Source organism: Grampus griseus, assembly GCF_964374135.1.
Source record: "Grampus griseus genome assembly, chromosome: 3".
Lineage (NCBI taxonomy): Eukaryota > Metazoa > Chordata > Mammalia > Artiodactyla > Delphinidae > Grampus > Grampus griseus.
Window position 1 is genome coordinate 114,535,459 of NC_139019.1, and position 15,186 is coordinate 114,550,644.

General features: G+C 37.2%; 2 protein-coding genes across 5 annotated transcripts in view; one reads left to right on the top strand and one right to left on the bottom strand.

Moving 5' to 3' along the window:
• The window catches only part of PKD2L2 (polycystin 2 like 2, transient receptor potential cation channel), a gene marked incomplete at its 3' end in the record, with an annotated part of 40,196 nt that extends 39,038 nt beyond the window's left edge, over window positions 1–1,158 (top strand). The window contains exon 14 of the mRNA XM_082651702.1: window positions 1,107–1,158. Within this exon, the coding sequence (XP_082507828.1) occupies window positions 1,107–1,158 (52 nt within the window). The remainder of the gene's footprint in view (window positions 1–1,106) is intronic.
• A 71-nt stretch (window positions 1,159–1,229) lies between these two features.
• FAM13B (family with sequence similarity 13 member B) overlaps window positions 1,230–15,186 on the bottom strand; it is an 86,847-nt gene continuing 72,890 nt past the window's right edge. For all 4 annotated transcript variants that reach the window (XM_082651700.1, XM_082651698.1, XM_082651699.1 and 1 more), the window contains 10 exons: window positions 13,771–13,981; window positions 13,006–13,135; window positions 11,734–11,815; window positions 9,852–10,081; window positions 7,361–7,444; window positions 7,036–7,131; window positions 4,518–4,601; window positions 4,258–4,424; window positions 3,400–3,501; window positions 1,230–1,361 (listed from right to left, as the gene is read on the bottom strand). In XM_082651700.1, coding sequence (XP_082507826.1) covers window positions 1,238–1,361; window positions 3,400–3,501; window positions 4,258–4,424; window positions 4,518–4,601; window positions 7,036–7,131; window positions 7,361–7,444; window positions 9,852–10,081; window positions 11,734–11,815; window positions 13,006–13,135; window positions 13,771–13,981 — 1,310 coding nt within the window. In that variant the 3' untranslated portion in view covers window positions 1,230–1,237. The remainder of the gene's footprint in view (window positions 1,362–3,399; window positions 3,502–4,257; window positions 4,425–4,517; window positions 4,602–7,035; window positions 7,132–7,360; window positions 7,445–9,851; window positions 10,082–11,733; window positions 11,816–13,005; window positions 13,136–13,770; window positions 13,982–15,186) is intronic.

Below are 15,186 nucleotides of genomic sequence, written 5' to 3' on the forward strand. Positions count from 1 at the left end.
AGCACAAATAAAGTCACCATTCTGTGAAAATAATTAGCAGAATTATACCAGGAAAGAACCTGAAGAAAAGCCATGCAAAGCCAGAGAAAAAAAGATATGCTTAGAGTGTATGACAAGGGGCATACCACAATACACCTATAACCAGCTGCTTTAAACAGCTTGTGATTGAGCAAAAGGTGATCCCTCTAGAGGATGTTTTCTTTATGGATTTTGCTGATTAAAAAAGAAAAAAAAAATGATGCAACCCCTTGAAGGTACATGTAAAAATGCAGTGGTATAGCCCTTGTTAAGAATAGATTTACTTCAGGCATAATGATTCTTTTGCCAATTTAAGCCCATTTGATTGAACACACAAATCTGAGCACCATCAGAGTTCCTACATACTGACATGGCTATTTTCTCACATTATCTGGAGGTGGGTAGGGGGAAAAAATGCAGGATCTAATCCAGACAAATCACATCATCACCAACTGATAAACTGTAACTGAGGAAACAAACAGTAACTTAAGTCCCAAAGGCAGCATGTGATATTAATTCAGTTCTGTGTGTGATGTGTGCTGTGTGTTTTCACTATACTAATAAGCAAGGTCACTTTTTGGTCTACCCGCTGTTATCTTCATCCAGGAGCTGTGTGACCACTGAATTGCAAAATTCTGCTAACATACTACCTGTGAGAAAGTGTCACTTTGGGAATTTAACAGAAATATGTTCCACAGTAGGACTTGAAATTTCAGTTGATTCTGGTTTTCTAAGAAAACAGAGAACATAGTTGCATATGTGCACATTTATAGGCTTTTCTTTCAAATTTTCAGTCATTCTGTAAGAAAAAGGCAACTGAAGAAGAATTCAATGTGAAGATTTTCCTCTCAATTTTCTTGAGTAATGAAAAACAAAATAATAAAGTTGGTAATAACAAAAAGCTTCTATCTCCAAAGTTCTTAAAGTTGAAAAGATAAAATATTAGTCTTCTACTAACACGATGTATCTGTAGTACAAAACAATGAAGAAAAGTGGATGTTTGCTAAAGGTAGAGGGGCAGTCTGTGGTTAACATGGAACATCGCACTCCCTAGACAGGGTCTACTTACCCTCCCATCATTTCTCTAGTGGCACCACCAGCAAGTACAAAATGAGACTCTGTGAGTGCCTGACAAAATGAACTTAAGTACCAGCCAAGTACACATGATGATAGCTTCAGGGAATACAACTGATTTTATGATGTTTTCAAGGACCATATTTTATATGGATTTTGAAGAATCTTGTTTGCTGATAAGAACTTCAAGAAGCCTAAGCTTGGCTTTAATTTTCTTGTACTCCCTGTACTCCTCAAGCACTGGAACACGATCCTCTTTCTGGGCATTCCTAGGGGAGAAAATAAAACCTAGAGATCATCTGGAAAATAAAGTCCCAGAAGTTGTCGTAATGAGAGACAGAATATTACCCAATACAAACTCAAATAAAAAACTGTTCTGCAAGAAAAAAGAAGATTATTGGACGAATTCCCTTCATCCCAATGGAATATTCCTAGAACACTTCTAATTTTGATGTATTTCTCTATTGACAGATTAATTGATGATATTAGTATCAATGATGATTGCAGGTAACTACAGATAATCAAATATTTTAATAAAACATGAGCTACTAGACTCTGTCAGGTCTGTGAGTGTATACTAAGTGCTAGAGGCTACGCTGAGTCATTTCATACATTCCATACATTACTTAACTCTGGCTTCAGTGAATTAAGATGTAAAAGTATAACATCTTAGTGGTAGCGAAAAAATCATTTTTCTCACTTTATATTACTGACCCAAAGCAATTCAGTTTAATAACCAGGTAAAGCATCAAACTACCCTAACTACAAGCAAAGTTTTTTTCCAATAAGACAAAGAATTAGAAGGTACTTGGAAAACACACTTGAGATTTTTTTAACCATATATGCCAACCTACGTAGAAGACTCTCAAACACAGTAGTCCCCCTCCTTATCCGTGGGGATACATTCCAAGACCCCAGTGGATGCCTGAAACCAAACCCTATATATACTATACATACATACGTATGATAAAGTTTAATTTATAAATTAGACACAGTAAGAGATTAACAATAACTAATAATAAAATAGAATAATTATAACAATACTCTGTAATAAAAGTTATGTGAATGCGGGCTCTCTCAAAATATCTTACAGTACAAGTTTAAAGCCTTTTCCATACTAACTAAGCACTTATCATGCACTGTGGCCATAACTTCTGCAGTTTGAGGTATGACAGCAAAACTAGTAGGAATTTCCTTTTCCTTCTTCAAAATTTCATGGATAGATTCGTTATTATAGATCGGAGCACCTCAGCACATGATTTTTTTCGTAGCCTCACTGAGTAAAGAACTTTCCCCTTTTCACCTGAAGTACTCTGTGGCTTCTCTTTGGCATATCTGAATTGCTAGCATCACTACTCTTGCGCTTTGGGGCATTAACTAAAGTAAGGGTTACTTGAGCACAAGCACTGAGATACTGTGACGACGGATCTGACAAACAAGATGGATACTAACTGACTAAAGGGCAGGATATGCTGGACAAAGGGATGCTTCACGTCCTGGGTGGGCCAGCACGAGATTTCATCACACTACTCAGGACAGTGCACAGTTTAAACTTTATGAATTGTTTATTTCTAGAACTTTCCGTTTAATATTTCTGGACCGCAATTAACCATGGAGTAATTGAAACTGCAAAGAGAAACTGAAGAGGGGGGACTACTATAGAGCTATTGGCTTGGTAAGACCGTCTGGTAACATGGAAAAACTTTTCTGAGGCCTGAGGTAAATAATCCTCATTTCTGGCCACAATCTGAATTAGAATGTATTTTTCTTACTTTTAAAAGAGTCCCACTGGGTCAACTGTGTATTACCCAGTTAGATAAAGGCACTTGCCATATTGTATTATAGGGGAGCCACATGACTGCCACACTGATACACACCTTGGAAATACGTGCCCTAGAATGACCCAACATGCAGCCTAAGCAGCAATGGTCTCAGTATAAGAATCCAAACTAGTTAGGATACCACTCATATTTGGGACCCTTTCTAAAAGGAGATCTCGTTTCACAAACACTTCCAAAAGGATGAGGATACTGAATTAAGGAACATAAAATAACTGCCACTCAACCAAGCATTCTCTAGGACAATCCTGAAATATTTTGTCAGATGTTGTTTACTCCAGCTCTGACTTTTTCTTTCCATTAAGAGCAGGGCTGCACAGTATAAAGGAATGTTTTTTACCGTTATTTTCAATGCTAACATCCTTATACGCACAATTTATTTCTATTCTTATATATTTCTTTATTTCAACATATGGGCACTTGGGAGTTTAAGAAGAAAGAAGATTCAATTTTGTGATGCTCAACAAACCTTCCATTTTGTTGATAAAATGCTTCTTCAAATTCCCGTAACGTTTTACGTAGTTTCTTTTTTTCAGCTCTGGCTTTCCAAAGTTGTTCCAGTAATTCGGGCCTAAAATTGAAATGGGAAGAAAACATTTCAAAGGGCACTTTTGATTCATTATGTTCTTAACAGTGTTTCTAACCCTGGCTGCAAAATCAAGCCAGCTGGGGAGCTTTTAGAATATACCAATGTCTTAGGTTTCACCTTGGAGCGACTAAATCAGAATAGCTGCTGGTAGGGCTCTGCATAAGTATTTAAAACAAAAACAAAAACAAAACAACTTCCCACACGATCCTAAAGTGACGCCAGGGCTAACAACTAGAACCAAAGGCCACATCAGGTAAAGAAGCTCAAAGAGCACAAACTAACAGACGACTCTCAGCTGGTTCCAGCACTTTGTCATACAGCAAACGTAGGATTTTAGGTTTATTTATTTATTTATTTTTTGCGGTACGCGGACCTCTCACTGTTGTGGTCTCTCCCATTGCGGAGCACAGGCTCCGGACGCACAGGCTCAGCGGCCATGGCTCATGGGCCCAGCCGTTCTGCGTCACGTGGGACCTTCCCAGACCGGGGCACGAACCCGTGTCCCCTGCATCAGCAGGCGGACTCTCAACCACTGCGCCACCAGGGAAGCCCGTTTTTTTTAATTTTTAAAACACACTAATTTTCAATAAAGAAAATGTGAATCACAACATGTATTTGTAAAGCACACTTTTCAAAATGGGTGTATTTCTTTTCTTTACTCAATTATTTAACACTGAATTTCTTTGCATATAAATTTTATTACATGAATAGGCTAAAATCACAAACCAGGATACATACATAGAAGCTGCTCGAGTACTTGACAATCGGAGATCTAGAGCCAGTTTTTCTTGATTTTCTTCCATATCAGATTCTGAGTTTTCCAATGAAGACTGTGCCTGTACAGCAGTTTTCAAGATATCAGTTAACTCAGAGGACAGACTAACACCATCTTCTTCTTCTTCTTCCTAAAAATATATCCAAACAGAGAATCAAACATGCCATGATTTCAATTTTTCCTTTAGGAAAAAGATCAGAGAATAATTTCTCTTAAGGATTACCTTGATTTCTTCAAAAAAATGTGCAGTTTCTCCTTCTATGATTGGCTGTAACATCTGACCCCTTCGCTTGGTGGATGGAGATCCCTGTAACAATAAACATATAAGTGGGTTACATTTTAAGTATTTAAAATGTTCAATGAAGATTCACTTCACTATTACAGTTAAAATAAAGTTTAATAGATCTTAAAACTTTATTTTCAAAATTCTAACCATATGCTTTAAAATTTTTTAGGAATTCTTTACTAAATTTATTTTTGCTTTTTTCTTGTTATGTATCCATAAGAGTGACAAATGATAATTTATGTCTAGGTAATTCTAAGAGCTCATTCAATAAATGTTTTTAAAATTCTAAATAATAATGTGTGACATATTATTTATTTAATTGGGAGCATTTTTCTTTTTAACCAAGCTGTCAACTTTTTTGGTCTGAGGACCCCTTTATACTCCTTTTTAAAAAATAACAGCTTCATTAAGATATAATTCATATACCATAGGTACTTCCCTGGTGGTTCAGTAGCTAAGACTCCATGCTCCCAATGCAGGGGGCCCGGGTTCGATCTCTGATCAGGGAACTAGATCCCACATGCCGCAACTAAGAGTTTGCATGCTGCAACTAAAGATCCTGCATGCCGCAACTAGAAGATCCCACATGCCACAACGTAGATCCCGCCCGTGTGCCACAACTAAGGACCAGCACTGCTAGCTAAATAAATAAATAAATAAATAAATATTTTTAAAAAGATATAATTCATATACCATAAAATTCACTCTTTTAAAGTGTACAATTTAGTGGTTTTTAGTATATGCACAAAGTTGTACAACCATCACCACTATGTGATTCTAGAACATTTCATCACCCCAAAAGGAAACCCTGTACTCATGAGCCCTCTCTCCCCAGCCCATGGCAAACAACAATCTACTTTCTGTCTCAATGGGCTGGTCTATTCTGGATATTTCATATAAATGGAATCATACAATATGTGGCCTTTTGTGTCTGGCTTTTTTCACTTAGCATAAATGTTTTTAAGGTTTATCCGGGTTGTAGTGTGTACCAGTACTTCATCCCTTTTCATGGCTGAATAATATTCCACTACACAGATATACCCCATTATGTTTATCTATCAGTTGGCTGAACATCTGGACTGTTTTTACACTTTGGCTATTATGAACAATGCTACTCCGAAGACCTGTCTACAAATTTTTGTGCGGACATGTTTTCAATTCTCTTGGGTATATACCTAGGAAGAGAACTGCTAGGTCATATGGTAACTCTATGTTTAAACTTTTGAGGAACTGCTAGCGCCATCTGTTGGAAAAACGATTCTTTCCTATTGTCTTGGCTTAATTTTTAGATTCCCAATTTCTCTTTACGACAGTCATATTTAGGCATCCATAAAATCTAGAAATGCTTCCTATAGACTCAGTTTTTAAAAACAAATGTGTGGAATTCTAAGACGGTTTTCATAAATAAATTCAAAGACTATTTATACTATTATGGAATTATGAAAATGTCAGTGACACACAAAAAATACCTTGTAATCAAAAGATAAAATCTGTATTAAACTATCTTATGTGTGAAAAGAATATAAACTATACAGGATTCACTGTTCAAAGAAAACTGATTATATCTAAATACTGTTAAGAGATGGCCAACTAAAAAAACAGCCAGTTAAAAAAGAATGTTTATATAAGGGCTAAATAAAAGGTGCTCAGAAGGCCACTGTGAACATTCTAATAATGAGTAGCCAGAGAGTCGAAGCCTAAAGGGAACCCTTATTTCAAGAGGCCATCAACATAAAAATGGCCTGCAAGCTTAAGCAAACCATAAGCTCCAGAGAATTAATTCCTAGGAGATGATGCAGAACGGGCACATGCTGTTTTCTATTTGAGCCTGAGAGACATCTAGAGCCATACTATCTAATGGTTAATTTGGAGACAGCACTTAATATGCACGTAAGCATTTGAGTTTTCATTTTTTCTCAAAAAAAATGCACATATATATGAATAAGTATTATTTTAATAGACTTTTTTGTTAAAAAAGATGAACTTGAAAAAAAAATCAGTTTACATTATTGTGCAATTAAGTGAACATCATCATGATGGCCATCACAAAAGTAATGTAGTTTCAAAGGCATGAATTTAAATGGAAAGAAATAGGCAAGGGTCTGAAATATGAGTTTTTAATTCTACAAGTAGGTAACCCTGGGTACATCACTCCTGAGTTTCAGGTTCACCATCTGTGAAATGAGGCTACCGTCCTCTCTACCTGTTGTGACTTAACTTGTCAGGACTTAATGACATAATCATAAGTAAAAATGCTTATAAGAGTGCCTGGGAAGTAATAGTAGGCATTTATTATTAACTTCCTATTCTTTTAAAGCAGTAACCTCACCTTACATACACAATTCTTGTTACCTTGGCTGTGTATTTCTCTAATATACCACCATAATAATAATTTTTTTTTAAAGAGTAGGTTTTGGTAAAATGAACTAGATAAATATTCGCATGTTTTACTTACAAGGACAGGAGTGATGCTAGCTCTTGTCAGCATCTGTTTTACAAGTCTGTATCTGTCATAAAGAGGTTTAACAATATGCCTTTCTTCCCTGGTTACCTGAAGCAAGAAAAATGGAAATCACCTAGTCATCAGAAATCTAAAATTTCTAAAACATTGAGCAATATCACTTTCCCTGCAATTTTTAAAAAGTAATTTTAAGTAAGTAGGCAATCTCCCAAATGTAGGAAACAATGCTCTATGAAACAGCTCTGAAGATGTGGGCCACAAAAGTGATTCATGTTCTTGAAGACAGAAAATCAAATCTTTTCAGCAAGAGAGACATTACCGGCCTTCCATGTTGACTTTCATAATAAAGAAGACTTTTCTGGAGAGAAGTTTTCTCTTCTACCAAATGATCTTTTGTCATTTTCTAGAATAAAAACAAACAAACAAAAAAACCCTTCCATTAGCAGCATCATTCCCTTCCCCAGCACAATGTAAATAATTTGGCTGAAAGGGCAGCCCATTACCACTCTTGCTTAGGTTAATAAGAACACATCTTTTGCTTATGGATTTGCAGGCAACATTTTTCAGTCTCTTGGAGAATCTGGTCTTCTAAAACTAGGTACCAACCGCCTTTGGTGGTTTGATTTATTATATTTTATCTGAATAAGTGATGAATACCAGAGCTTAGTACCTTGGGTAAGTTACTTAGCCTCTTTTTGTTCAACATCCTGATCTGTAAATGGGGATACTTCACCTACCTCACAGAGCTCTAATGAGGACTAAATGAGTTAATACGTTGTAAAGGCATTTACACAGTGCCTACTCAGCACACAATAAAGAAAATAAATGCCTATTAGTTTATTTAATTTTGCACATAATCTTTTTTTTTTTTTTTGCGGTACGCGGGCCTCTCACCACTGCGGCCTCTCCCGTTGCAGAGCACAGGCTCCGGACGCGCAGGCTCAGCGGCCACGGCTCACGGGCCCAGACGCTCCGCGGCATGTGGGATCCCCCCGGACCGGGACACAAACCCGTGCCCCCCGCATCGGCAGGCGGACTCCCAACCACTGCACCGCCAGGGAAGCCCTGCACATAATCTTTTATTAGCATTATAACTATAATTTTGTTGTGTGTGGGCACATACACAAAACACAGGCACACAACAAGCACAGGTCTTAAACCTGGTGTTTCTCCTAAACTGTTAAAATCTGGCAGCAGTATAGTGGAAAGATCCTGAAAAAAGCTCAACAATGTCAATTTGTGACCCTAGCCTTCTACTCTATGACTTCAGTTCCCCTTCATCTGGCACTTTCTTTATACTGAAAGTAAGATACTCTTCTCCCATCTTTCAGTACTCTAATGGTAGTAGGCAGGAATCCCAAATTTATTTGCCCATAACTCCTTCTCCCTTTGTTCCACAGCACGACCTTTTAACATACCAATGAACCAATGTTCCACAGAATACACTTTAACCCAAATAAAACTCTCCAATTACTCCTAGGACTAATTAAAATTACCCTGTTTGTCATCAGAATGAAAACTAGAGGTACAAAAAAAACTTCAGTGGATATGTACTTCCTATAACAAGCATTTTAGATTATGTACGTTCAGTAGAGGACAGCCAGGTGAAGACTCTGTAAAACATTGTGATTTCAACCTCAAGCTTGTACCTTAAACCTAGGAAAAGGAATTTGAATAAAGCTAATCCAATCAAAATCATTTATAGGAAAGGGGTTGAGGAGGAGAGGAGGCTGGTATAACATAAAAGTAAAACCAAGAAAAATTGGGGGAACTTCTCTGGTGGCACAGTGGTTAAGAATCCGCCTGCCAATGCAGGGGACACGGGTTCGATCCCTAGTCTGGGAAGATCCCACATGCCGCAGAGCAACTAAGCCTGTGTGCCACAACTACTGAGCCTGTGCTCTAGAGACTGTGAGCCACAACTACTGAGCCCGCGAGCCACAACCACTGAAGCCCAGATGCCTAAAGCCCGTGCTCTGCAACAAGAGAAGCCACCGCAATGAGAAGCCTGTGCACTGCAACGAAGAGGAGCCCCCACTTGCCACAACTAGAGAAAGCCTGCATGTAGCAATGAAGACCCAATGCAGCCAAAAATAAAGAAAGAAAGAATGAAAGAAAAACTGGGGAGGGGAGCAACTAGAATTTCTAATCCAGCTCTGTTTGAAGGGAGAAAGACTCCAATATTTCGATCATGAGGTATACTCTGTTGTCAAGATAGGAATGCACATCAGGATTCATCACTGCCTGGACAAAAGTTCACCTAAGACTATCTACCTCTGTAGTCTCCCAGCAAATTTCATCTGATAAATGATCTTGGTTGCCAAGTGCTTTGACCAGGACTGCCCTAGGCATAGGCTATACTAAGTAATGGTTCTTCATAAAAATGCATTCAATTAGTCCTCATAACCATATTGTGTTAGTACTTTAACGGACATAATCGCAGTCACATGGCTGTTGAAGGGACTCAGCGGCAGAATGCATATAATATACCAGTCAGGAACTGGCATAAGCTAAGAATTTAATACATACAACTACTAAGACACAAGGCCAAGATTGAAACTCTGGTATATTTCGTGCTCTTAACACACTCATCTTGCTAACTGCCTCCAATATAAGTGAACAGACCACATTCTAGTTTTTTTAGTTTTATTATTTCGACTCAAGCACTTCTGTTGTGCTGATAAAAACATGCTTCTATAACTACAAACCTGGAGAGTAAACTACCTAGACATCTTTATGCCCCTATTGTAATTATTTTATTTCAGGTATTCTAAAGGCTAGTCTGGGCAAAAACCATAGCTCAAGATTACTTTGATATCTTCTGGAAGACACCTCTCAACACGTTTTTCTTTCAGTCTTTTCAGAATAAGTTCAAGTGTTGCTTCCTTAGATGGCTTCTTCTCCTTCTGAATGACCCGGGATTCATCTTCATTCTCTTCATCTTCATGGTCTAGAGAAGAGCCAAAGCTTTTTGGAAGAGTGTTACTACGTGGACGTGTCTGAGGTACAAACTCTCCATCAGAGGTTTTGTGTTTTGCATCTACATTTCAGAACCAAGAGGGTAGATCAGTAATACTGATTTTAGCTAAAATGAAGTTAGGTCAAAAAAGGTGCAAAAGATGCAAAAGCAAACTATATATCAACAACACACAGGCTCAGATATTTCAAAGTCACATGAAATATTTAAATTATATATATACACTGAGAGAATTATATGGTGTTCCTTTCAACCAATATTCATAGAAAGCCGACTAAAGTGATGCTCTGATGAGCATACAGTAGTAAACAAACAAACATGGTCTCCGTTGTCATGGAGCATGTATTCAGGAAGTAAAAAAACAAAAACTAAGTAATCAGATTAATAAACAAAATAATTTCAATGATTGCTAAGTGCTATAAAGAAGATAAAGTAGAATGATGTCACAATGTTAAAGAAGTGTGCTTTTTGGAAGAGCAACTCCTTTGGATGGAATTGACAAAGAAGGCCTTTCTGAGATGGTAACGTCCTAGTTGAACATGGATTTAAAAGGAGCTAACCTAGCATAGAAGATTTAAGGGAAGAACATTTCTCCCCAGTTGAGGCAATAGCCAGGGCAAGGTCCCTAAATCATGACATATTTAAGGGACAGAAAATGAGGAAAAGTGATAAAATGGGCAAAGGGCAGAGTATAAAGGGCCTTGAAAGCCTGGGTAAGGGGTTTGGACTTTATTCTAAGTGGAAAGGGAAGTCCACTGAACAGCTATGAACAAGATAGTAACATAGTTTTTATAAAAGATAATTTTGGCTGCTATGCAGAGAAGGCACTGTAGGACAGTAAGAGTGGAAGAAAATTGGGAAATTAGTTAGGAGGCTAATAATTTAACGACACTCATTAGTAATATATTCAAGGTAGTGATTCTCACTGATGGTTGGAAACTGGTGTTACACGAGGAAATTTTTGACAGAATTTTAAGGGAAAATTCTAAAGAAGTAGGAGAACTTATTTAACCATAAGAATGTAAATAAACTCAATGACAATAGGGACCCTGTTTGTCTTGTTCACTGCTACAACCTCAGATGTCTTCAAGTACTTGGTATTTACAGACACTAAAATTTCTGTTGAATAAATTCAAATGCATAAACCAAAATGTGATGCTCCAGATTACAAACCCACACTCGGTACAGATAATTTTTTAGGTATTAACAATTATTAAAAAGCATGTTCACTGAACAGCCACAAAGGAAATAAACCTTAGCAGGTGCTATACTGGACTGACACCCAGTAACACACAACCTAGTTTTTGATTCAAGACGACTTACAATTTAGTCTTTGTAGTATAAAAGGCTGATGATTATGCTTAGCCTTGGATGAAATACCCACCAAAAATTCTTAATACCTACCCAAACCCAAAACTGCTTAATATTTGAAATATGTTTCATATAAACTTCATAATACAATACCACCTGTGAATATATAATCTAGGGTACCCTTCAAAAGACTATTACTAATAAAAACACATGAAAGACATTTGGAAGAATGTAATATAGTATTGCAACTTTGACCATAACTACTAAAAGAACAAGAGAACTTTTATTTTGCCAGATAGTGTCCAAGATTTAAAATTATCAAAAATTATAACTATAATTCTCAGATATTATTATAAAGAATATTTTAAAATGCAATTATATTAGAAAAATGGCACATTTTATACCTTTGATTTGCTTTCGCAGTTTGGTGAGCTCTGTCATCCATTTTAATACCTTTGGATTGGCTGCTATATCACTGTAGGAGGGCTGAAAATTAAGAAAACAGAATCACTGATTAGGCACTCATCAACCCCCTACCTGCGCTAAGTCCCTCTCTGATAATTGCCTTTGCCCAAAGGAGCTGCCTGGCCCAAGGTTACAACCCCTCCTCCAGAGCAGCCAGCATCCATGACTGGTTATGTGGGATTAAAAAGGCCTGGCGCCCTCATCTCAATTCAGGTCAATCCTGAGCAGCCATCCTAGCTTGAGACCCCATGGAACCTCCTCTACTAAACCATGTTGGCCTCACTCCTTACAGCTGCGATTCTCCCTAAACACTCTCTTGGAAATCGCATGCACTGAAATCTCTGTCTCAGAATGTTTCCCAGATGATCCAACCTAAAACAACTCTACCACTATAAATCTACTCATAGATAGACGCTGTTCTTTCATAAAGATAGTATTTTAAGAGATTTGTTAACACATCAATAAAATTAAGATATGAAATTCTAAAAAAAGAAAGAGAATCCATTTAAACCTTTGTGGGTAAGCAATGGTTTTTGTTTTTTGGTTTTTTTGCCATGCCGCACGGCATGCAGGATCTTAGTTCCCCGACCAGGGATTGAACCTATGCCCACTGCAGTGGAAGCGTGGAGTCTTAACAACTGGACTGCCAGGAAGTCCCAATGGTTATTTTAATTTATGCCCAGATAGTATTTTATAGTTCTCCTGGCAGAGATTTCACTCAATCCTCATTTCATCTTATTTTAAGTAGACAGGGCAAGATATTAAGTAAAGCTCTCTTGGAGGAGGGCCTATCAACTGGCAGAAGCCAGATTTGAATATGGGTCTTCTGACTCCAAGTATAGGGCTTTTTCCACTTCACATGTTCTAATTATTAAATATCTCATCCCTCCACCCCCACATCCCCTGGCTACCTGTGGTTTTTCAGAGAGCACAGCATTAACGTGATTTGTCAATGTAAAGTATTTGCTTTAAGAATTCTACAAGCTGTTTTCCAATAGAAATATAAAAATGCAATGGTGCAATGGCAAGAATACTGGTCTGGAATCAGAAGGCTAAGGACCTATATAATCTCAGATCTACATGATCACTATTTCTCTGGGCATCTTAGATTCGTTCTCTCTCGCAGGAAAGAGATGGAGGACTTTCTTGGAGAGCATTAGTCTCCAAGTTCCAACAGATCTACCTCACAGTGGACAATGCTACAAACTTACCTTGCTATTTCTTTCCCTTTCAAACTGTTCCTCAAATTGTCTGATTTTTTTCTGAAGTTTCTTGACTAAGTGGTATGGTGTTCTGTCTTCTCTTTTTTCATCTTTTGAACTAAAAGATGATCTTCGAGTCCTGAATTAAAACAAGAGGCAAATACTGTTAGTTAAATCTTTAAGTTATCGACACCATCTCTCTTATTATCCTGATAAAACATGATACTATTACCAAGAAGTATATTTTTAAAGTGAAATTAAGTCCCTAACACTAAAGGACAGGTAGTAAAAAGAAACTTAAACTATGTTAGAGACCACAAAATTAGCTAACACAAGTAGCAATGAAAACAATTGGGAATCATTCAAAAGTTGTCTGGGCAAAGGCAGAAGAGAAACAAAGACATCTAGCAGCTCAGAGCTCTTTTGGTGTTCAAACTGCAAAGGAAAGGTTCTAACTTTCAGGATCAATTTTAAGTTTTGATGATAAAAACATCTAGGATTGGTGAGCTCCACTTGCAGCTTCCCTTCCAGAGTTCTATATTTCAGTCACAAGTGAATAAAAACACCATGGAAAGATGTCTTATTGGACAGCAAGCCCCCAAAATACCTCAGTGAACTCAGAATTTAGGGGCAGCCAAAATAAAAAATTACAAAAGCATGCTTCATGAAATAGGGGAGAAAGCTCTCAACTGCAGGTCTGGAGGATTAAAATCTCTCAAAGGACCTGGGTATGTGATAGGATTCACCTCCCATAAGAACATAAAAGTCATATACCTAGCAAAAGAAAGTGCTTTCGATGAGGAATCCAATGTTTCTGGATCATGTAGGAAACGCTGGCTTTGCCCAAAATCTAAACTCCGGTGTGATAATACTGGAGGACAGTCCTCTTCCAGAGGATGATGATTCATTCTTCCAGCTTGTGGAGAGAGTTGAGCTTCTCCAGACTCAGAGTCTTCCTGCCAAGACTTAAAAGCAGGAAATGGCTCTGCAAAACAAACACAAAGAATAGTACCATGGGTCTCTTGGTTCCACATGGAAAAAAAGTCACGCAATATCAGCTATATATTCTTTAAACCTTTATCATTATGTAGTGGTTCATATAATAATTATGGGTTACTAGGGTCTTCATAAAGCCTAATATAGTTTAAAATTGTCTGAGCTTCATTTTTCAGCTCAGAGTTCTAATTTCACATAAGGAGTTACACTTTAAATTTCTGAACCCAGTCACAAAGTAAGAAGGGACACTGTCAAGCTCTTTAAAATTAAAATGTTATTTTTCAAGTAGGGAAAAGTCTTCTTTTAGAAACAGTAAACACTTAACAGTCATCAGTTAGGAATTTAACTTAGCCAAATGCTGCCAGGTGAATAAATCATCCCTCACTGTAAAATTACTGTGTTAAGAACTGGAAGCTATTCCCCATGCTATTCAGAACACTTACCAAATGGAGTTCTTGGACTCCGAAAGAATTCTAACCTTCCCAAACAAAAGCAGCTAACTCACCTGACAGTACCTGGCCTCTAACATTAAACTGTGGTGATTATTTTCTGCTACAGGATTCCTGTGTATAATACATATTTTAATAATTAAACACCCCAAAGTATGACCAAGACAAAATTTAAAAGCACTACTCCCTCTTAAGCACATCTATTTTATTGGAGTTATCCTGTATGTTCTCAAATGAAGCCATGTTAAGATATTTGATGTCTTTGCACAAATAAGGTTTGATTACATACAGAACACATATAGATAAACACACAATCCACAAATATACTCCAAATACAAAATTATCTTCAAGTATCACTGGATTCAGGGTGGGGATTGGGACTTTTCCATCTACACGTTAACTTTATAACTACAGCGTAAAACGTTGATACTGTGGCTTTTAACAGCAAAAAATAGTTAAGTATTTCTGGATGCAAAAATGGCTTGACAGTGTCAGAAATCAAGAATGATGTTTTCTTTTTCTTCACACAATACCTACGCATTGCTACTAATTTAGGTTAACTTTATGCATTAGCAATTTAAAGCATTACTTTTTTTCAGGGTAATAACATAATTAATTTAGTTTTTAAAGCCCAGATCAATCTGATAACTAAAAATTGAGTACTAAGCGTGCAATACCATAATAAACCCAGCAATAAAGTGATTTTCAAAACAACCCTTGTACCTGCTTCCCAGAAAATAAGTAA